The 25,659-nt window shown below is 34.6% G+C and overlaps 1 protein-coding gene across 1 annotated transcript in view; it reads left to right on the top strand.

Moving 5' to 3' along the window:
* LOC111052197 (splicing factor 3B subunit 4) overlaps positions 1-19,968 on the top strand; it is a 28,787-nt gene extending 8,819 nt beyond the window's left edge. Inside the window, exons 5-9 of the mRNA XM_039443241.1 lie at positions 371-594; positions 5,283-5,470; positions 10,267-10,433; positions 15,229-15,376; positions 19,605-19,968. Coding sequence (XP_039299175.1) covers positions 371-594; positions 5,283-5,470; positions 10,267-10,433; positions 15,229-15,376; positions 19,605-19,735 — 858 coding nt within the window. The 3' untranslated portion in view covers positions 19,736-19,968. The remainder of the gene's footprint in view (positions 1-370; positions 595-5,282; positions 5,471-10,266; positions 10,434-15,228; positions 15,377-19,604) is intronic.
* Positions 19,969-25,659: the final 5,691 nt, after the last annotated feature.

Genomic DNA, 25,659 nt, shown 5'->3' with positions numbered 1-25,659 from the left:
CAAACCATTCAAGCCATCCAATTGAAACCTATTTGACAGATAACATATGACTACTCAACAACTGCACCTCAATACCACAAACTAATAGTTCACGTTTTAACATGAAATTTGTTGTACGACATAAAATTATATTTAAACTAGAAAATACAACATTCCGTAATGTTGTACATAAACAGGCGAAGTTGCATTTGAACTAAGACTACGATAGATAAGAGGGAAATGTATTTTTACATTTTTGAGAAAGATAACAAAGTATAATATACATTTTTATTATTTACAAACAATGGAAAATTGAATTGATAGCTTATTTGAAGCATTCATATAAAACAAATAATTATTTCGAATTACAGTATGTGTGATCTGTTTGCAGATAATCCGTGATCCTGAGACAGGCAACTCAAAAGGTTTCTCGTTCATCAATTATGCCAGTTTCGACGCTTCCGACGCAGCCATCGAAGCCATGAATGGCCAATATCTGTGCAACAGGGCTGTGTCAGTGTCCTACGCCTACAAGAAGGATGCCAAAGGTGGCAGGCATGGCTCAGCGGCCGAGAGGTTGCTAGCTGCTCAGAATCCTCTATCACAAGCTGATAGGTAACCACACAAATCCACCTCAGCTGGTTCTATTACATGCTTTAGCTTGTAGCTATCGATGGTACACCATGACAAGACTCCTGGCTGCTCAATTTTAAAAATCATTCATCCGCACACTGGCAACTTTACCCAATCTTTAACTGTACAATACGCTTGCAATTTCACGTTTATTTTACACTGTGGATTTTTCACTCCACAGTGTTCGGATTATTAAGCATTGACAATCTTAAGAATCTTCACATTGACAACTTGTACCGTGAGCAACTCAATTGAATTGGTGAGAAATGGAACACAAGCTTTTCCTATCCATGTTGCCTGGCGCACAGGAAACTGAGATTGTTCCATTTTGTACGATGACTGCAGTGAATCATGAATAGTCCAAATACCACGGTTATACTCCTTGTGGATAATAATTACACTTCATAAATTTGAGAATTTAAAAATTTTTTATATTGCTTTTTACTTTTTTTTAATCATGAGAAATTTTATTTTTTCTCTCCTATCTCTATATTATATTTTTATTTATGCCAATCTGATGCTCAGCAGTTTGGTTTCTCTAGGTGCCCACACTCATAATGCTTCACTTGTGACTTTTGGGCAGCAATTCTATTTTGGAACAATACTAAAGCAAACTATAAAACAGCTTAACTATCGGCTCATCCTCCAGCGGAAAATAGCACTAATTTATTATCCTGATTTAGCACTCGACCTGGTATTTTCATCAACAATCATTACACTTGTACGGTAAACATTTTTAATTAATGTTTATGCGTTCATAAAACCACACATTACATTCCGATTTCATGAAATTTAGTTTCCGTGTTTCAATATCAATGGAAGATTTTTAAAAATATGTCATTATAATCTATCTCATTCTCCGAACATCCATACCAGATTAATTATGGTTATTACTCCATACGTGATCAAAATGTTTGAAATGTCGTTTGGGAAGGACGTGACCCTAGTGTGTTTCGGCGAATTATATTTTCACTTGACAAGTTATGTTTTCACTATTCGAGTGATGGAAGAAAAATTAAGCATTTTCCAAACTCAAATGGTTTACTTCAAACGAATGGATGATGTGTGCAATAAGGCAAGTTATCATCCATTCTTTACTTTTCTAGGTTACTCAAGGCAGCTGCTAGCCTGAAAATGTTGAGGCCTTTTTTCGAATATTTGAAAGAAGATAGAAAGATGAAGGCTGTTCAGGTTCAATTTTCTACTTTTATTTTATTGGTTTTTGTACTGACTGCCGGCGAATAAGTTTAGCTTTTGTCGGTAGTGCCATATCGAAATTTCACAGTTTTTCACATATCATAATGATAGTTTTGAAATGAAAACATGTTGTTTCTTTTTTCTTGGATAGTTTTATTAATATGAAATTTGGTCCAAAGCTCCATTGCATTGAAACTTGAGTTCTGTGGGATTAAAACCATCTTAGTGTATCGTGTTTTTATTTCATCATGGAACTTTTTCACATATCTGATAACAGTATTGATCATTAGTTTTGTTCTCTAGGCTACTGATTTTCTAACATAATTTTTAGTGTTGTTATTAATTTTTATGATTATTATTCCTCACTGTGAAGTAAAAGATTTTTATGAAAATGCGAATATTATGACAATTTATGATATTATCTTATTATTCATTTTAATATTGTATTCATTGTATGTCTGTGGTTTTTGTGACATTAATTAGTTTCTGGGAAATTTCCACTATGACCAATCTATCATTCTATGATTTAGATTATTTAGTAATGAGGAAATGCTTGAAATTGCAGGTATGGGGGGAACTTAGTACTGTCCATGCGCTTTGTTTATTTTGCGATCTGTTTACATTAGTCAAGGGCAGTCAACCTGAGACATATTCTCCACTAGCCGATCTTTTCCTGGTGATTGAACCATTTATATTTCAGTCATGTCTGACTATTGAAAAACAAATTGACTGTTGTAATAACTCTTGACGATATCAAGTGCCAATAAACTCATATCGACGAGCCATTTCCACATATTACTATCATTACTAGCCATATCACTATCATATCTAAGAACCAATGTCTACAATAAAATTATTCTCATCAAACACTGTTAGAAGTCAAAATGATTTGAATATACATATGCCCGGTCGTAAGACACTTATTAAAATAATCGTTCATCAGCTAATATACCTTTAAATTTTCATTAAATTTCATGTGAGTTTCTTAAACGGTTTCTGAAGAAATGCTTCAATACTTGAGAGCCATAAACACAAAACTGAACTTTATTATTTTGTCTTGGATACAGAAACGTATTTAACATGTGTCAAACTAAATTAAGTGACAGCTGAGAGCTGTCACCACATCCTTTCCGTAGGAACTAAATGTCTTCGGTTCAAATGTCACTCCATCGTTCGATCAGATGTTGTAAGATTTATCAGGTAATTTTTCTTCCACCGCTCTATACCTTTTCATATCAGGAATCCAAACTTTCTCCCCCTGTGCTAATTCAGGCAATGTCCCAACTCCATTTCTATTATCGTAGTATATTATTCTATTGTACTTTTTCTTCTAAAGGTCTTTACTTCTGAAAACACCGATTTTCTCTTGAGATCATAGAGCAAAATGATATTGTTAACAACTTTGCAGAAGCATCTTCGGATAAATTAGGAAGATTTCCACAGCAATTTAAATATAAAATAAAATTAGTGAAGGATTCTACACCATATGCAGTCACAGCTCCCAGGCGAATTTCATTGTCCTTGATGAGTAAAGTGAAAGAAGAGTTATAGAGAATGTATGAGGAAGGTGTGATTGAACCTAAAACAGAATCAACTGAATGATGTGCACCTATAGTCGTGGTACCCAGAAAAAAATGTAGCAAGGGTGAGAATTTGTGTGGATTATACAGAATTAAATAAATACGTTCAGAGAGAAAGGTTATAACTGCCTTCAGTTTGAAACATTGTCAAAGGTGGAAGGGAGCAAGTAGGCCTACATGTCTCTATTGGATGCATCAAATGGTTTCTGGCAGATTCCATTGAATGAAGAGAGCTATAATGTAACTTGTTTTATTACCCTTTTTTGGTCGTTGTTTTCAAACGCTTCCCTTTTGGAATTAGTTCGGGACCAGAAGTGTACCAGAGAAGGATTGCTCAGATTCTAGAAGAAGTAGAGGGAGTGATAAACCAGGCGGACGATATTTTGGTTGTAGGGAAGACAATAGAGGAGCATGGCAAGAGATTGAAAGCATTGTTGGTGAGGTTGAAGGAGCATGGTAAGAACTACTAGTGTCAAGTTTCTTGGCCATGAAATAGCAAATGGGACTATTCGACCAGACAAAGATAAAACAGATGCTATAAAGAAATTACTACTGTGTCTCAAGTGCGACAAATGCTGGGAATGGTAAATTATTTAATGAAATTTTTGCCAGGGCTGGTGGACCTTACAGCCCCTCTAAGATTGCTTTTGAAGAAAGATACAGTTTGGACCTGGGGAACAGCACAACAAAAAGCATGGAACGAGTTAAAAGAAAAAGTGACTTCTTCACCTGTTTTAGCCCAATATCAAAATAACATACCCACTAGAGTTTCAGCAGATGCCTCAATGCAGGGATTTGGAGGATTTGTAAAACAACTTCATGATACTAAATGGCTACCGGTTATGTACGCTTCGAGAAGTTTGATTGAGACTGAAATAAGATATGCCCAGATTGAAGAAGAAGCCCTAGCATTAACTTGGACATGTGAGAGAATTTTCATCTAATGTTTTGGGAAAGCGATTTGAACTTCTAACAGATCATAAATCATTAGTAGAGTTACTTGGAAGAAAAGCAATTTCAGATCTGTCTGAAAGACTACAAAGGTTTCTAATGAGACTTCTGTGTTTTAACTTAGAAATCAAGTATACTCAAGGAAAACATTTTTATGTTTCAGATGCATTATCAAGAAATCCAGTTGAAAACCTGTGGAAAATACAGATATTTTGGATCAAGAAATTTTTGTAATAGTTTAATTGAGGCATTTCCTTGCACAGATAAAGAGTTGAACGAATAAAGAATGAACTACTACAGGATTCTGAGTGTCAAATGATAAAATAATGCATTGCCACTGGTATTTGGAGCAAACATTCATTTTTTTCAAATATAGATCTGAACTCAATGTTACAAACGAATATCTCTTAAAAGGGAGTAGACTGGTAATTCCCAGATCCCTAAGAGTTGAGTTATAGAACAAACTGCATGATGGTGGGTGTTACCAATTGCAGGATGCGGGCCCGAGAATCAATATGGTGGTGGCCTTGCATTTCTGATTATATCAGCAATTTAGTTGAAAATTGTAGTAAATGTTTAGAGCAAAGAACTAACCACAGCGAGCCCCTTCATAAAATATTCACTCACTCATTACTTCTTATTTTTGACAATTACTTTAGTTTGCGATTCGTTATTTTAGTGTAAAAACTTGATATAACATAGCAGTTCTTGTTGGATCAAGAAATTCAAGATTATTAATAATCATTATAGTTAATGAGCTTTCTTGAAAGTGGAAATTAGATATGTATTTATAAGTGATGATGAATTATGTAAATTAACAAATTCATTTCGTAATCCATCTTATTACAAAAATTAAATCAATAAAGAAAACATGCATAAGCTTATGTATTTGACTTGTGTTTATTAGTATGTTTAAAGAATGTTTATTTTATAAATTTTCAGACCGCACCAGCTGTTTGCAGATGCTCCACCGCCCCAGCTGCCTCTACCGCCTCCTCCGCCTCCTGTGGGCATGCCACCTCCACCCCTGCCACTGCCCCCTCCCCCACCACCGCCCCCGCCACCCGTTGTGCCACCACCACCGCCTCCAACTATGTCAATGCCGCCTCCGCCCTTGCCGCCCCCACCTGGTATGTAATAGCTATTACGATCAGTTGTAGAGAGATTATTATAATATAAATTATTACATTTTATAAATTTGCCAACATTATGAAAATTTAAATTAAAATTAAAAAGAACAGGAAAAATGCCTGGTTTATAATTAACTGAAGACGTTTATAGATTGCAACCTAACGTTTAAGAATATTGAAATACAGAAGCCGACATGGAAGCCAGTTACACACACATCGATTTTGGACGGTCGATTTTTTGCCGTCCATATGAAATCTACCAGATTAAACGGAACTTGGTAAACACATGAACAGACAATCTATTTGTCTAGATAATATAATCTAATAGAATTTTTAAGGACAGTAAAAAATCGTACGTCCAAAATTCGATGTGTTTGTAACTAGACATAGTCGGAATCATCAAAACAAATGTGCTAATTGTGTGATTATTCATGCGCGAGATAAAGCACGGTTGTATGGAATAGATAAATTATGCGAAATTTCAGAAGGTTGCGAAAGCTTTTAATGAATTGTTTTAGTAATTGTATAATTATTACTGCTAGTGAGAAAGTACAATTGGACCGAAAACCTAAAATAAAAACCACTTGAAGTTCTGTTCAAAGTTCTTTCAAATTCCATCTAAGACTATTTTTGTTTGGTGTCCTTGAGAATGTTCTCTACTTGCAAGTTTTCAAACTCATGAACGTTATACAATGGAGATAATTTTAGGCTCTTATTACATTAGGCCACCAATGGGTTGCCAGCCCGGCCACCCTGAGCTTGCTTCACACGGCCGCCACCAAGCAACCATTTAAAACAAATATCAAGTTGTTTTTATAATTTTCACCAACTCTGTATATCATAAATTTATTCAAATTTTGGTAGTCTTTTTTTTCTCTCTCATTTTCCCTCTCTTCAGATTGTTTTTCTTTTTGATTCTTTAGAGTTTTTATTCTTTATATTTTCTTTTGTGATGATTATAACTATCATTGATTCTTGGATGAGTGGATGGGTATTTGTGTGTGTGTGAGAATGAGTATACCATGGAGAAGTTTATTAAAATTATTATTCTATCATCAAAATTGGCGTTTAAAGTGTATGAATCTTTGTATTGGAAATGGATGATCATTTCAGATTTTACAGTGATGTCAATGAGGTGAACAATTGTTTCTTGACAGATGTCAATGATTTTATAATCCTCCATCAAAATATTAGAAGCGTAAATTGCAATTTTGATGCTTTCCTCTCGTACTTGAGCTGCGGAAAATACATGCCTGATGTTATTGTTTTGTCTGAGATCTGGCTACAGTCTCCAGATGACGCGTACCTGTACTCAATTCAAGGTTATAGTAACCATATTGTATGTGATAGTTTCTAAGAGCATCTTGAATTTTAGTTTTTGTTAAAAATGATGATTATATAATCAGATTGAACTGCGAAATAGTGGAAGCGGGTGCTATTTTGTTGCAGGTTGAATTGAGAACTTATACTTTGTCAATTCTTAGCTTGTTTAGGTGGCATGGGTATGATGTTGATTTATTTTCCAATAGTCTTGATAATGTTCCTAATCGTCTTCCAGCGGGTGATGTGGTGGTAGTTGGTGATTTGAATATTAGATAATAATAGTACTAAAATTGATAAATATCTTGAAATAATTTCTTCAAATGGATTTTAATATTTGATTAACTCTGTAACGAGAGTTTCAAATAATGAAAGTGGATATTGCATTGATCATTTGTTTCTAAGGTCTGCTAGTAAACGTATATGGTAAGAAGTGGTGTCATTGAGACTCGCTTTACTGACCATAGAGCTACGTCACAGTTTGACGTAGTATCCAAAGTATCAAATAGGAATTGTATTATAAAAGGCTCAAAACAAGTTATTAACTATGAACTGCTTAGAAATGTATTATATGAACATGATTGGAACGAAGTTGTCTTGAGTAGTAATGTAGATTTTAAATTTAAAATATTTTTAGATATTCTTTGTACCTCCATTCATAGATTCAAATCAATTATTCATTACAGAGTTCGAAATCAAACATTTAAAAAAATTAAGCCCTGGATAATTGATGGTCTTTGTGTTGCGATTCACAACCGTGATAAATTGTATAAAAAGTTTCGTAAAAATCCACATAACATGCAGATAAAACATAATTTCACTGTTTATAGTAATAAAGACTTGGGTAAAGGTGGCCAAACAAAAGTATTCTGAAGAGATTGATCAGCTGTCATCCAGGGGCCAATGAAAGATAATAAATGAAGTATCTGGACTGGCCTCAGTTAGGAAAACTATTGAGCGTATTAGGAAGGATGCAACTGTTATTAAAGATAAAGAATCCATAGTTAATATATTTAATGAATATTTTGTCAATGTTCCGAAAGAAGCTATAAATTCTAGTAGTATGCCCAATAATGAGTCAAAACAGTCCTATACTAGACATTTTAAAAGTGGTACTGCCCGCTCTTCAGCTTCTTTGAACCCATTTATTACCATGAAGTCTATTCCTTGATAAATTCTTTAGAAAATGACAAGTCTCCTTGTATGGATGGAATATCGTCACGCCTGATTAAAGAAATTGCAATGCCTATTGTTCTGGCTCTGGTAGATATATTCAATACTAGTATTTTCAATGGTGAGTTTCCCTCTCTGTTGAAATTTGCCAATGTGGTTCATATTTTCAAAGGAGGAGATGAGAGTGAGGTGGGGAATTATGGACCAGTCTCTCTCCTTTCAATATTTTCTTGACTGTTTGAAAAATTAATAAAAAAGCGTCTTCTAAAATTTTTGCACAAGAATAAACTCATTAATTCATGTCAGTTGAGTACTGAAATGGCACTAGACCACTTCATGTCTCAAATCTATTCAGGACTGAATAACTATGAAGGATTGAAGGTGTCCGGGCTTTTTCTTGATATAAGAAAGGCTTTCGACACTGCTGATCATTCATTTTTTTTGGATAAGTTGAACAAGGCCGGCATCAGAGGAAATCTTCTTATTCAGTGGTTTGGGTCATATCTGAGTAACAGGAGGCAGTGCGTTCACTGAAGGGTGTGCGAAGCGAAACGTTGCCTCTGCTATGCTGTGGTGTCCCACAGAGCTCTGTCTTGGGTCCAGTTTTATTTTTAATTTATATTTATGATCTTTTTTCTCATTAATTTCACGGCTCTAACACTTCATTCGCTGATGATACAGCGTTGGCGTATGTTGCTAAGGACGCTGAACAATTACATTCTATGATGCAGAGCGATTTGAATGACTTAAGCTTGTGGTTTGGAGTAAATAGGCTGGCATTGAAATCTGACAAAACAAAGTTTATATGTTTCTCATTGTCTTCTTCATTTGATCTTCCTGACCTTCTTAGATATCATAGTTTAAATTGTTTATTCCAAGAGAGTGAGGAATGTAACTGTAGTGTAGTCTCCAAAACCATCTCTATAAAGTATTTGGGCTTGACTGTAGATGAGCTTCCTACTTGGAATTTGCATATGAGGAAACTAAAAAGATATTGCTTCCTTCTCCTAAGAAAGTTTTATTACATCATAAATGTTTCCCCAAATAGAATTATTCGGAACATGTATTTTCTATTTGTACAGTCCAGGTTGAGTAATGGTTTTTATTGTTGGGCCTCCACATATTTATCACATTTTATGCCAATTATCATATTGTAGAAGGCTTTTATTCGGGTTATCTGTGGTGAAAGTAGACGTGCTCACTCTTACCCCCTTATAGAGAATCTATATTGCCTCTGCGTCATTTATATGTATTCAAAGTTCTTTCCATGTTCTTTAGGCTAATTGGAAATCGAGGTGCGGATGTTGCTTATAATACAAGAGGTAATACTAGAGGGTTAATAATTCCACCCAGATCATATTGCAGTCTCTTTTCAAAAGAGCTTCATTTTTTGGGTCCTAAATTTTTCAAAAGTCTGTCCGTCAAGATTAAAAATTCAAATAATCTTAAATCTTACAAATCTAAATTACACCTATGGTTGATCTCCGGTTGAGATTAATGAGCTTTTTATTATTTTCAGATGAATCACCTTGACAGTCACTTGTTTCAATTCTTTCTGTATTTTATTAATAATTATGATTTCTCCATGGTGTGTGGGTGTGTGGGATGAATTTAGATAATTAAATTTAATTAAGATAAGTATTTTAATTCGAGTTTATAGATAATCATTTTTAGTTGAGTTCTGAATGTATTTCATTCATGTTTGCAGACAAGACTTTTTAAGCAAACAGTATTGTATTCAATGATCTGAAATATCATTTTTATGATGGAATTTGTCATGTAAGTGATATCATTGAATGATATTTGATTTGAATTGAACATATTTCTTGTCTTCATACGTATTCATATTTAGTGCAGATTAGTTGCATGTAAAAAATTTGAACAGTACTTTATCGAAAATTTAAAAATAACAAAAATTGCCTTAGTAACAATAGCTAGACTAAATGGAATTATGCTAGAATGACAAAATATATAACATCCCAAGAGTCCAACTGATTCTACAGCTAACTAAAATGATCTAAGTCTCGCAACGTGGCACTTATGATTTATTTCTTGACATAAACTCACGAATAAAATAATAAATATCATTCAGGCAACCTGGGAAATATCTGCTATATTTATAAAAATATAAAATATTTATAAAAGAGGCTTTTCTGAAGCCTCTGCACAGTTCAAAATAAAATATAAGTTATTTCCATATAAATATTTGTCAAGACGAAATAGATTTAATTGAATTTCACGAGATACTCTTTGTGTAATACTAATTTTAAGTTTGTTGAATTTAGATTTTTGTTTGATTTTAGGAATGATGGGTCACGGGCCTCAAGGAGTGATGCCTCCCAATCCACCCTTGCCGCCGATGCCCCCAAATGTCAACCCTGGAATGGCGCCCCCACGACCACCCATGGGGCCCCCCATGGGGCCAGGACCCATGCCTCAAATGCCCCCTCCACCTATGCTCAACCAACAGGTCAGATCATCAATCTATTCATGATAGTTGAGTGCTTTCGAATAATTCTTCCCAGTCGGACAGAAAAAGAATACCGTTGAAAGAATCAAATTGTTTGGAGAAGAAAGTAGGCCGAAAAAAAACCCCGAGCTTATAATTCATGCTTATCAATATTATGCCGTTTAAGCGTTTATTTTTTGCTTTGTTGTAATGATAAGTTTAGTGCTTATTGTGTCTTGTGCTGGTGTGCTTGTAAGTTTGGATTATGTATAAACCTTATTTTAATTAAAACAAGCAATTAATAAACAATTCAAAAATTAAAACATTAATAAATCAAACCCTACTCTATATACTTATAATTTATGTTCCGAATTTCAATTCAATTAGTTCAGGTGTGATGTGGCATAAAAAACCAGCTTCTCAAGCTACTTTATTATACAGGGTTACTACAAAAGATTCATCGGATATAAAAAGTTCATAAATACAAAAGTACTCATTTGAAATGATGAATATACCAATGGAAAGAGAAAATTCCAAGTTTACCAAAGACTTGGCAGCCAGGTCACACAGTGGTGGCTGCGCGTCTTGACTGCCCAGTCTAATAAGGGCCCAAGGTATTTATTGTAAAACAACTTTTGAATTTTCAAATTAAAATTATTCATTTGCATTTTCATTCACCTACAATAGTTTTAGTTTTCTCTTACCATTAGTATAAAACTATTCATTTCGAATGTGTACGCTACTTAGGTTATTATGGCTTTTTTAATCTGATGAATCTTTTGTAGTAACTCTGTATTATAATGGAATATTATAGATGATTTTTCTCTTTCTTCCCCGGACGGATGTAATCCATGGGTTGAATGCCAAAAATGTAATATTTAAAAATAAATATGTCATTGTTGTGTAATTTGATTATTTATTTATTTATTTATAGATGACTTACAGTTGTGTTGTGTGTGATGGTACACACAATGGTACTTTTCCATAATGGAAAACACAAATTGAAATTGTCAACACTTTTATCATATATAGAGTGTTTCAGAAGTAGTGTCGAAAATTTTAGGGTATTGCTCCTGGATGATAGGAGACTACAAATGTTGTATTTTAAGTTTCCAAAACTCAGCGGTTATCCTTATAGCTGTCATTTTGTTTTTTTCACTTAGGAATTTTTATCTCAAGAACGTAATGATGTATTGATTTGAAATTTTGCATGAATATTTATGCTATGAAGACTCAACTTTAAAAAATAAAATGAAATAATTTCTATGTGAATTTTCAAAATGGCGGCCATTTTAAATTTTTGATGGCAAATCTTACGAAAACCGTTCACTTCACAGAAAATTTACAAGAGACAAAAAAGTAAGCAAATTCTATCAATATTCTAAGGATACCTTATTTATTGAGATTGGTCAGAGAATAACAGAGAAATTAGTTATTTTTGTACTGCATGCAAGATCATGAACAAACAAGATCATCTGAAAAACATTGTAAAATCCGCTGGATGGCCATGGAGCCATACCGAGTTTCAAAGCTTCATTCATCTTCAATACAATTGGAATTTAAAATTAAATATTGATGTTTAAATATTGTGAAAAGTGGTCAATACGAAAAGAATTAATTTATCCGTTATCCTCCGACCAATCTTTATAAATAAGAATCCTTAAAATCTTGAGTATCCTAAAAATCTTGATAAAATTTGCTTACTTTTTTGTCTCTTGTAAATTTTCTGTAAAGTGAACGGTTTTCGTGAAATTTGCCATCAAAAATTTAAAATGGCCGCCATTTTGAAAATTCACATCGAAATGATTTTATTTTATTTTTTAAAGTTGAGTCTTCATAGCATAAATATTCATGCCAAATTTCAGATCAATACATCATTACGTTCTTGAGATAAAAATTCCTAAGTAAAAAAAAACAAAATGGCAGCTATAAGGATAACCGCTGAGTTTTGGTCACTTAGAATACAACATTTGTAGTCTCCTATCATCCAGAAACAAAACCCTAAAATTTCGACACTACTTCTGAAACACTTGTATATTACTATGTACACTATACAGGGTGTCCCACCAAGGTTGTAACAGCCGTCGACCATAGATTCTACTCAACATTTCTGACAAAAAATGTTCAGTAAACTTTTTTCCTATCGACCTTAGTTTTCAAGATATATCGATTATTCGATATTTTCAGAATATGCCTACCTCCGGTCATTAAATACTCAATACCTCGAAAACTACTTGTCGAATTTCAAGGGTATTGTTGGAAAGAGAAAAACATTTCAAACAAGATTAATGTAATTTTATCTGTTGTTAGATATTTTGTAGTTTTTTATTGGGGTTTAAACTTGAAAAAAGGCTATTCAAAGTAAAATTTCAAACCTATTTTTCTCGATTTTTCTCCGGGTAATTATAGTGGTTTCAATATTTCAAAAACTTCTCCATTTCATAAGCTTTCGAATGAGTATAAATTCGAAGAGATAAGTTCCATGATAAAGTGTTCAAAACTGCTAATATCTTGAATGAACACCTTCAAAATGAGGAAATTCACAAACACCATGCATCAAGTGATGATCCTAAAAGTGTGAAATCACCTGATTATTGCATTATTTTCTGTAGCATATAGCCTAAATCCTATATAAAATATTAATCATACACTTTTACAAGATCCAACAAAATTTATTCATAGAATAATAATTCAAAGTAGGTGAATGACAGAATTAAAAAAAAAACTGATGGCAATCATTCAGTTGATAATCAAGTTACATGTCATGCTCACTGCTTACAGGAATTCAAAATAGCCTCCATTTCTCTTTGTGCAACTTCTGTTGCCGTTCATCAGTTGCCCGTCTCACTTCGTTGGGCCGTCTCTTCATTACTTTAAACGTCAATCGAATTCTGAGAATCAGTTCCTCCCTGGTCTCTACAGGTTCTCTGTAAACTTTACTTTTCACAACCCCCCAAAAGTAGAAGTCTATTGGAGTAAGATCAAGTGAGCGTGGTGGCCAACTTACGGGTCCACCTCGGCCAATCCACCGCCCAGCATAATTGTTATCAAGCCACCCACAGACGTTTCTATCATAATGAGGGAGGCAGCCATCCAACTGGAGCCACATATTATGACTCAAGTTGATGGACACGTCTTCCATCAATTCGTGAAGCTCATTGACCAGAAAGTCCATATAAACTTCACCATTTATTCTTGCAGGGAAAATGAAAATGAAAGGTCCATGTATGTGTATTGTGGAAATTTACAGCACCAGTTCTTGTGAACGTACTTTTATCTGTGATCTGTCCATAAAATGTATGAAACACCATGTTGAGCTAAGTTCCAACGGCAAAACTGCATCCTTGAAACAGTATCAGGTTCATTCAACTCTTGAACTGGGTACCTATCATGAAATGATCGAAAATTATTCTTCTTCGATATTCTTTGAACTATTCTTGAAGCATCCAACATCCCAGCTGCCCACCGGATGCTGGATCGAGGATTCTGCTCGAAATACTTAAGAATAAGATTCTCAATGGCTTCAGAAATTAAGACAGGCCTTTCGTACCCTGAAACTGATCCTAGACCCTTATCATCTGTCAATGTTAAAAACGTGTTATGAGATGGGTGTTTTCGGTCAGGGAAACGTCTTTTGTATACTCTCTCTGCCTCTCTTGAATTGCATCCACACTCTCCATACACCAATAACATGTTCAAGTACTGAATCAAGATAAATTTCATGATAATGAACAAGAACACTTCTCTACTAGACAAAGTTGATACATATCATGCCAATTAACTGGAAAGCACGCTGTACTATACTGAAAATACTATAAATACTATACTGAAAATAGGCTGAAACATACACTTCATGTTATTTTATTCGGGATTTATGGTACAGGAAATAATGCAAGTTTTTGAAAAAGTCATATCATTGTAGAATGTTAAAATGTTGGTTAAAACTTCTGAATAATTATTGTCACAGTTAAATCAGGTGATTTCACCCCTTTAGGATCACCACTTGATGCATTGTGAATTTCCTCAATTTGAAGGTGTTCATTCCAGATATTAGCAGTTTTGAACACTTTATCATGGAACTTACCTTTTCGAATTTATACTCATTCGAAAGCTTATGAAATGGAGAAGTTTTTGAAATATTGAAACCACTATAATTACCCGGAGAAAAATCGGTTTGAAATTTGAATCTGAAGAATAGCATTTTTTTCAAGTTTAAGCCTTAATAAAAAACTACAAAATATCTAAGAACAGATAAAATTACATTAATCCTGTTTGAAATGTTCTTCTCTTTCCAACAATACCCTTGAAATTGAAATTCGACCAGTAGTTTTCGAGTTATTGAGTATTTATTGACCGGAAGTAGGCATATTCTGAAAATATCGAAAAATCGATATATATCGAAAACTAAGGTCGATAGGAAACCAGTTTACTGAACATTTTTTGTCAGAAATGTTGTGAAGAATCTATGGTCAACGGCTGTTACAACCTTGGTGGGACACCTGTATATCTACTCCTCTATTGTCTTTGATCTAGACAGCCACTGCAGCTATTTACTCCTCTACCTAAATTTCAAGTCTCTACAATTACCTACTCCTCTATCAACTTTCTCCTCCGCCATTTTTTCTTGTGTAGACAGTAAGTTGTAAACAAAAACAGATGAAGATGTGGCTGTTGAAGCCACGAAATCAGGTTCTGTTTATAAAGTATTATACAACAATGAAAGTGGTTTACAATTTCAATTTGTGTTTTTAAAATAAAATATTGATTGCTTTGGTGGTGAGGTTGAATTAACTGTGAATTTTGTTTCATTTTGCAGGGCCCACCGCCTCCACGAATGATGCCGCCCCCACCCTGGCAACAGGGAGGCCCCCCTCCACCACCACCGCCCCCAGGCCACCAGCAACAGTACATGCCACCACCGCCACACATGATGCCTCCACATGGGCCTTATCCGCCCCCACCAGGTATGTCCATGGTCCTCCGCACACAGTGCAATTATTTTCAAAACTTAACTTGAATCCCCAACTGGTGCTTTGAAGAATCGGCTACGACTTAATCACCAGTACTATGCTTTCCAATGCTGAAAATGTTATCATTACATGACAATTGAGATAAACTTACTAGACCACATCGATTGACCCAATGTGCACAATTAGATTCATTACCTCTACGATACACTATTATCAGATAATATGAGTAATATAAAACGTTTTACCGACTAGAGAGATCAATTTTATATAAGAGAGAAAACAAACAATTAAAAATTAAACATTCCTTATTTTTACCCGAATAGCGGAAGCAAAAGTTTTGCAATAAACGAAAGTCATTGATATTTTCCTTTAGTATTGAAACATTGAGAAAAAAACATTTACAGTCTATCGGGATCACTCAACGACGAGATTTTCACAATCGGTTTACCCTGCTCCTTCCTCATTAGTATTTTCCCGTTCTGCACCCATAGATAAGCGTAGTCATATTTCTTCTTAGCCTCCCTGGCAGCTGCAAAAATTCTTCTCCGCGCCGGACTTAGGCTCTCATTGATGTTGAATACTGCCTGCTGCTGGAATCCCAGGTCCTGCGTCGATAAATTACGCTTAACCTTTCTCCTCGCCACCACCGACAACTTGTCCTCTCTCCTGACAAATTTCACGATAATAACAGCAGGCCGATTCTCTCCCTTAGGGTTTCCCAGTCGATGGCATACGTCAATTTTTTCTCTTGTTATATTAACATCAAGAGCATTACACACTCTCTGTACAGTATCATACACATCCTCGTTTTTTGTCTCCATAGATTTCAAGTGTATTGGAGCGTGTGTACTGTTCAGCATCTTCGAGCCGTGTCTCCAAGTCACAAACTTTCCTCTTAAGGCTTGTATTTTCTTTTTTCAAGTCCTCAATTAATCTAAGGCACTCGTTCATTTTCAAAGTTTGATTAGTAATTGTATTAGTCTGGTCGTCAATCTTACTGTTTGCAAACTCGAAAGAAGCATTAAATTCACTCTCCATTCGCTTCCTATTCTCTCTGGCCTCCTCTAGCATAAATATCACTTGTGATATTCTGGCATTGCCATCCTCAGCAGAAGACACAGCACTCATACTCTGCCTCCTCAACTTGGAACAAGGTGGACATCTCCAAATCTGACCCTCGTTGACAATACACTCCACGTCTGCCTTGGTCATGTTAACACATTGAGGATGACTTAGTTTTTTACAATCACTACATCCAAGTTTGCTTCTAGTCGCCGGAATTGCAACCTGGCATATTGTGCATGGTGATTTATCAGCCATATCAAACAATGTTATGAAAGAACACGGTTTAATAGATAACAATTTAAAATATTATATGCGCCGAGAAAGCGAAAAACTATGGAAAAGAAATTTGAAATTAGTTATACGGAATTCAGGGTAAATATGACAATAGAAGGTAGTTGAAAGGAAAATTGCGTCAAGAGGGCTATCGTGACATCTTTATACGGATATTGAAATGGGAAGCCCCTGAAACTGGAAGAGGAATACGACAGACAAAAGAAAGAAGGAAAGTGGATGCAAAGAATAGAAAAATTACGTGAATTATTGCGAAATAGAGTAAATAATAGAAAGCTTGAATAACTTTACGTGTAGAAGCTATCTCTTGTCGACCTGTAGAGTAGCGCAGCAACAGATAGCAGAGTACTTGAAAAACAACGTCCCATAGCTTCAGAATTCAGAACTCGACTGAGTTCTCGACTTAGTAGTACTTTAATTAACATAGCCTATATACATCATATCATAAAATAATATTCACCAATTATAAGCCAGTATGCACCAATAAATCATCATTTAACTCACTATGATTTCCAGGTAAGTTTTAACATCAATCAAAGTGCTTAAAGTTTTTGAGAAAAGTGGAAAAGAAGAATATTCATAAAAATACAAGTGGAATGGACACAGCATATAGAGGGTTGGTGTAAATGATGGAAACTGCTTAATATTTCTATCACAAGGATAATTTGACAGGATTCTGGCGGCTACGCCACCCCTCCAATTGGGCACCTGCTGCTGTTTGCATATCCCGTGAGGTGTGACACGCAAGCTAATATCCATTGGCACTGCCAAATCGGTATGCGAGTATCACAGAGGAGTTAAGCTTGCATTGCAGTGGAACCTCCCCAATTTACCGTCCACCCTCGGTCGGGGCACTGCGCAGTTTCGGCGGTACGTGGGCCTGGTTGGGGCCTGGACGTATCCTCTAACTCGTCTACAGGCCTGGAAAAATACTCGTGATTCCCAATCGTAAAAATCTCCTAGGTGGGCGCTTGCACGTCCACCATACAGGCGCCCAAAACGGGACGCGAGCGTTTGGGAAAGAAGTACCAGTTAGAAGGAGTTTGCTATGATGCTACTTCCAGAAACGGAGGCGCTACCCAAGTCCCACAGTCTGGGATGAACCATGCGCTGAAAAGCACATAGTAATTTCGCATGCTGCTACTTCCAAAGACGGGGTTACCCTAATTCCCATAGTCTGGACTCTCACTGGATTACCCCGAGACTCCACCGGACAGCCTTCTATGTGCCCAGCTACTCTCAGAGACGGATAATTCAGGTGACTCGATTGAACCATGAATCCCCCATAGTCTGGGGCCTTCACCCAGCCGTACACCCATAAGCCAGGCTACTTCCAGGGACGGAGTCACACAGTCATCACGTGTGCTATGGTTCCCTCTGGTTGGTGGTTTTCCCTTCACCATGAGAACCAGCACCCGCGGCTGGGGAATTCCTGAGACGGGACGAGGAACGAACTCCAAAGTAGCTCTAAAAGTGTTCCTAGGAGCTCAAGCACCAGCCCTCAGGGACCAGGATAATTTAACAGTAAATTTCACTGGGGATCCAATTCAAATAAAAAAAAAACTATTTTTTGTCACTTCAAAGCTTTGGTCCGTCATCTTGAAACCGCCATTTTGAATTCAACTTCATTTTTTTAAATGGGAAGGTGGTCATATTGTACATGATTTCAATACAGAATTTGAAAGGGAAAGAGAGAAAATGAATGGCGAAACCCGCACATCGATATCTCAAACCGTTTCAAAGATATGTAATGTTAATAAATCATACAGAAATGAAATAAATGAGTTCATAGAAAATTTAAACTATTAAATTTTACTTTTTCGAGTGTTAGTAAACACTTATAGTAACATCTTAATCACATATTCAACACGTTGAACAGAAATATTTGATCTGTCAGATATTTACTATACTCAATTATTTAATTTCTGTATTATTTCCAGGGAGTTAAAATGGGAGAGAAGTGTTTGGGGGATTCAATGTAATAGCATATATTATTTGTTTTCATAATGTAAATAGATTACAATCGCTTTTAAAGTAGGTTCTTAGCGTATTGGCTTGAGGCATGGATGTTTTCTGCTTGTTGGTTCCTGTGACTTGCCTCCATCACACCGAACTCTTTGTAGAGCGCTGGTCTGATGGATAACGAGGTAGCTTCTGCTTGATGATCTTCATTAACAACTTTAATTTTTAAAGAGGTTGCACGTAGTTTGTTCCTTCCCATCCTACAATCCCAAAGGTAAGCAAATACTGAACTATGGAATAGTAGACCATTTTCATACACAATTCTCATCTATTATTGTTCTCAGCATTTTAAATTTGTAGATTGTCTTTCTCAGCTACTTCAAGTTTAAAATGCTGAGAACATTGATAGATTTGATACATTTGAACAATGATATTGAAATATCGAATTAAAAATAGTTTTTATAGTATAAATGAATTTTAAAGTATGATTTGTAAATTTTTATTCTTGTATTATTTGACGATATTCAACTATATGGTTTGGTGTATTGTGTTAAATAGATACATATTATTATTATTAGATGAGAAGTGCATGAAGATGGTCTAATACTCTTTAATTCAGTCTTTGCATGCCGATGCTATTGTAGGATGGGGAGGAACCAACGACATGCAATTATACATTATTGAATGAATGAATAGTATGAAATTATTAAAACTCATTTTCAATTGATAGTTTATAATGACTGTTCTATAGTGATATCCCCTTTCAAGTGTCAGCTTCGTTATAATCAATGCTTGCCATTCAACCAATGCTGATAGTTGAAGTGAATCTCACTACAGTAAATAATAGTGAAATAATTGAAAATAAATAGTGGTTGAATCGTTGACTCATGATCAATGATTTCAGGTATGAGACCACCACCTGGTTGGAGAGGACCCCCGCCGGGCATGCGAGGTGGGCCACCCCCTCCCCCCTATGGGGCACCCAGACCCCCTCCACCACAACAGCAGCACAACAATTACGACGACAATTATTAGCAACTCAACAACCACAGAGCGCCTTTTGGTCATTTTTAGAAACACTTATTCAAACTTATTTTTAAAACAGATATTTTTAAACAGCTATAGGTTTAAAGCCTATTCATTAAGTTTTTGTCACTGTAATGTCGACTTGCAGTTTACTTTCATGTGAAAAAATGAAATATTCATTTTTATAAAATATATCTAACCATACTGATTATTTTGTATAATCAGTGTTTCATCGCATACAATATTCCCTGATAATCCTCATTTACTATGAAATCTATTTTGATCCTATAAAAGTACCGTTTGAAAAATTGTGTTTTATTCTTCTTTATGTCGATACATTCTATACTGTATTTCAGCTTCCTGCTAGGAAAAGATTTGTCTGTGTCTATCCCTGATTTTTACTTTCCTTGCCCTATTACCATAGGTAAGGAAAGTATTGCTTTCCAAAAAAATTTAAGGTACCCTAATTTCATGTTTTCTATACGTTTCAAGGTCCCCTGAGTCCAAAAACATGATTTTTGGGTGTTGGTCTGTGTGTGTGTGTGTGTGTGTGTGTGTGTGTGTCTGTGAACACGATAACTCCATTCCTAATTAACCGATTAACTTTAAATTTTAAACTTAAGGTCCTTATATCATGAGGATCCGACAATAAGAAATTCAATAAAATTTAATTCAAAATGGCGGATAATTGCTAAAAACCATTTTTTCACTGTTTTCTCGAAAACGGCTCTAACGATTTTCTTTAAATTTATACCCTAGGTAGCTATTTATAAGCCCTATCAATTGACATGGGTCTTATTTGTGGGAAAATTGCTGGAGCTCCGTAATATTCTTGAGAAGAATGAATTTTGTTAAATTTCTATCACAATTTTCTCAAAAATGACTTGACCGATTTTTTTCAAATTCATACCCTGTATAGTTATTTATCAGCTCTATCAACTGGCATGAGTCTCCTCCCTGGGAAACTAACAGAGGGTCCACCCCATCCTTGAAAAAATTGACTTTGTAACCTCCTTCTCGTGCGTGAGGTAGGTAGGTAGAGCAGTTGTTTATTCAAAAGAACACATATTCGATATTTTATTTGTAGAACAGCTGTTTTTACAACTTTCAAAAAATCATCATTCAAATTCCACAATTTAAACAAAGGAAAATGTACTCTAAAAACAATAACAATAGTATAATAGTAGTTTTAAATAGCCGCCAATCGGCATTATGTTAATCCCCTGAATTATTCTCGTTTAGAAATGAGGCTTATAGATCAATGAGCAAGGAAAGTTGTTTGAGTGTACCACACCAGATTTTTATTTCTAATTTTACAAAAATAAACCACCTATGAAACTTGATAAAGTCTCTAGTGAAGTGTTTGTTTAAGATCCAATCAATCAAAAATCATTAATGTGTCTATGATACTATAAACTATTAGTTAATAAACAATTGGCAAGGGATAATCAGGAATACATTTTGTGTTAATGGAAAAAATGGTGAATCAACTATAAATAGTGACTTGCGATAGCGCAGTGAATGGGCTTAGCCTATGGCAGTTAGGTCAGTAAGGTTTGGTGAAGTTAGGTTTGTAATGTGAAATCTCAACTCAAAAGCCCATATACTGCACTCCCATTGAGGGTAGTACTGTATATAGGCATCTCTCAGAAATGGAGTTTACAGTATGAAACAAACCAGATGATCGATCATTTTTACAATTTATTGACAGAAGCCGATTTACTGAACTTTCTCCAAGCATTTTTTAAATACATCTCCTGATGAAAATCTTAAAAAATCTATTAACTGTAGTCTGTACCACTTAGGGCCGTTTGCACAGTCAAAGCTTAAACTCGATTTAATCAGCTGGTGGCTTAAACTCAAAATGAAACACATTATAACAAACTAGACGTGATACGGATTTAATCCAGTTTAAAATGAAATTTAGTTTAAACTGTCACTGTGCAAACGGCCCTTAAACTGATTTTGTTTTTTCAACAATGTTTTACGGTCGGAATGGTGTTTTAAGGATTGAGAGTGCCTCAGATCTGCGAGTGCCTATTCTAGACAAACAAACAAGTGGGACGTTGTACCGTTTAGCTTGTGCATTCTCACAGCATCATGTTTACAAATTAGAATGCTTTAATGGGCTTTAAAAGGTGAAAGGAAATGTTAGGGAGGTCAAGTTTTGGCTTATAGCAAAAATAAACAATATAACCTTTCATAAAGGTTTTATAAAATACATAATGTATATGTAATGTTAAAAATGTCATTGTAATGGATAATGATCACTTGTTACTTGAACAATGATCATGTGTCGATAATCATATTATGGCATTTATAATGATAACATATATTTAATACAGAATCATTATAGTCTTATAAAAGCTTAAGCACTTTCAAGTGCTAGAGATACATTGGGCGGGCTATATTGATATCATACATATTGCTGTGCTACCAATTTTTCCTAATTCGGTTGGAATAGCATTTAACACCTATTAACCTAAGGATAGTTGTCGGCTCCAATGTAATAGATTCTTGATAAACTATGAATGGATCTATCGCCTATGAATGAGAAATCCAGTTTTCAGAGCAAATGAACTTATAATCTTCAAAAGAATTTTGGAGATATATACACAGATACACAAAGAACAATATATTACAAGCCTAAGCATTTAAAGTTACTACGAGCTAAGGGTACTTATCCAGATTATAGTTGAAAAACAGTGGCTATTGGCTTGTATACACAAATAACAATATACAAACAAAATAGAACACTATAAACTGATTAAAACTCAAATTAAAACATTAATAAATTCACTTAAACAGACAATTATTTAGAGAGCACCAAATTGCAACACACACCAGCCAGCCATGTTTTTAGAGAGAAGAAAGAACAGGCAAAACTACAAGTCAGAACAGAGAGACCTCAAAAAATCATTGTCTACGTTACAGACACATCATCAAAAAATTATAAATTACAAGTTTAGAATTCACATTTTATATTTGTTCTCAATAAAACTTTATTTTGAAACTGTTATTGTAAATTTATATATATATTCTCTATTTAAATAAACCATTTATCTATTAATTTTGTTAACCCAGCCTCGGTGACACCATGGAACAATGCAACAATCATTTACGATAATAAATTCTCCGTCAAAAAGTTTGTCCATCTATCGATGACTCTGATATTTACTATAAAGTTTCATAGATCTCGAATTGAAGATTCGATTCCAATGTGAGAAAAAATGTAATATTACAAATACCCCCCTCTTGACATAAAAAAATTTTACTGTTTGAAAATTTAAAGAAAAAAAATTACATTGACCCTAATGAAAATTTTGAATTGTAAATTCGAGAACAGTAACAATTTTTTTTAACATTACATGTTGTCCTATAATATTGAAAATTATTATAAAAATTCATCAATAGCATTTGTTATATGTTTCCAAACAATATTTCAAAGTATAGAATATCAATATTACTTTTGATTTAGCTTTATAATTTAAAGGAAAATATCTCAACAGAAAGTTTAATATGTAAAGAATAGTTTTTTGAAATTGCACATAAATTTAATAGATAGAAAAATTCAATTTTTATTGCATAAAAAAAAAAATTAGTATGTTGAATGAAAAATGTATTATTATTATTTTTTTCTTTTTTTTTTTAAATGAATTGATGAATTGTTACATTTAATTTTCACATAAAATTTCAATAAATCAAAAAATGTTCATTTCTTTCACTATTGACGCGGTTGATTTTATCTGGCACATTTTGGAAAACAGTCTGTTAAGGCACTCAGTATGATTTTCAGTTAAGTGTGACTCCAATGTGATGACGTTAGTGTTGGGCTGATCCGAATACTTGTAGTGTTGGGCTGATCTGGATGCACGTAGTGTTGGGCTGATACTTGTAGTCGACTGATGCATATCAAACTCGATACAGGAGACATCTCAGTTAGCATTGCCTCATGCTTGTAGTAGACGGCTGCATACCAAACTCGATACAGAGTCACGTAAATTTTGTATCATATAATTATACAATGTACATTTCAGGCTTGAAATGACAATGTAATTCGTTTTTCGGAAAAGAGATAGACGCTGCATACAGGATTAATTCAGGTGAGGATTAATTTAGGTAAGGTTTGGTTTTTTGATATTTTCAGCTTTCAAGGTTTAGAGTTCTGCATACAGGAATAATTTAGGAGAGGATTTTTTGAATCAATTCTTTCATGATACTGTGACTGTTATTCTGAATTCAAAGTTGCGAATGTGAACATGGATGGCAATTACCTCCAGGTAATGTAGTAGTGTTGAAGTTTGTGATACAAAGTCAGCAATAAGCGTTGGCATTGTTATTGGCGTATGCTTTGGTGTCAGCATTGGCATTAGCATTGGCGCAGGCATTGGCATCGGCATAGATTTTGGCATTGGCATCAGCATTGGCTTAGTTATTGGTGTAGATATTGGCGTAGTTATTAGTGTAGGCCTCAGCGTATATTTTGGAGTAGTTATTGGTGTTGATATTGGTGTTGACATTGGCATAGTTATTGGCGTTGGCATCAGCATTGGCGCAGATTTGACATCAGCACAGGCATAGGCGTAGATTTTGGCGTAGTTATTACTATAGGTATTAGTGTAGATATTGGCGTAGATATTGGTGTTGACATTGGCATAGTTATTGGCGTTCACATTGGCGTAGTTATTAGTGTAGGCATCAGCATAGATTTTGGCATTGGCATCAGCATTGGCACAGGCGTTGGCATCGGCGTAGATTTTGGCGTTGGCATCAGCACAGGCATCGGCATAGATTTTGGTGTAGTTATTGGTGTTGATATTGGTGTTGACATTGGCATAGTTATTGGCGTTGGCATCAGCATTGGCGCAGATTTGGTATCAGCATTGGCGCAGGCATTGGCGCAGGCATCGGCGGCGTAGATATTGGCGTTGGCATCAGCACAGGCATCGGCGTAGATTTTGGCGTAGTTATTGGTGTTGATATTGGTGTTGACATTGGCGTAGTTATTAGTGTAGGCATCAGCGTAGATTTTGGCGTTGGCATCAGCACAGGCATAGGCGTAGATTTTGGCGTAGTTATTGGTGTTGATATTGGTGTAGATATTGGCGTAGTTATTAGTGTAGGCATCAGTGTAGATATTGGCGTAGTTATGTCACACTAGTTCGAAAATCACCCAAATGTTCTTAACACTCTTCATGGCGTTCACTTGTTGCTGATTTCGAGATTCACATGATAACTATTTCAATGTTAATGTCTGTGCTGTACCTGTTATCTTAAAATGCTTATAAACTAAAAAGAAAATCTTGATTAGGCTATCAATACAATCTAATACACATGAAAATTATTTTTAAGTATATAATCAATATAAAATGAAATTTGTTAGCATCTTATTATACAGTCAGCAATACATAAATTGTGAAATATGGAGATATCAATTATAAATTTCAATATAAAAAAAATTTCATTTCCATCTATTCACTGTTCAAATATCAAAATTTAATCCATTCTTCAAAATAGAAATAGAATTTCATAACACCCTGTATCATTTATCAAAATTGTAAAAAAACATCAGATCATCACAACAAAAATTAATTTCAATATATATTTCAATAATTTCAGACAATTGGTCTTCTATTCACAATCATTTCATTATTATTTAGTATAACATTTCATTTATAGCAAGTTCATTTCACATTTATGATTTATCATTCAGGGTTTCAAAATTATTTAGTTTTAACTTTTTGTTCAAAAATTGTATAAAAAGCAAATTATTTAATATTATTAATCATCGTTTGTCGGATACTATAGTTTATTTCGACTTTTCAATGTTCTAAACACAAACTACATTTCATGACAAAACTTTACTATCAATCATTAAACAAAAAATCATTCAAAACATCAATAATATTTTGCTTCAAAGGCAATCAATATTC

The sequence above is a fragment of the Nilaparvata lugens genome, chromosome X (assembly GCF_014356525.2).
Source record: "Nilaparvata lugens isolate BPH chromosome X, ASM1435652v1, whole genome shotgun sequence".
NCBI classification, from domain to species: domain Eukaryota; kingdom Metazoa; phylum Arthropoda; class Insecta; order Hemiptera; family Delphacidae; genus Nilaparvata; species Nilaparvata lugens.
The sequence above is the reverse complement of the archived record's forward strand: the minus strand, read 5'-3'. Positions and strand labels throughout refer to the sequence as shown.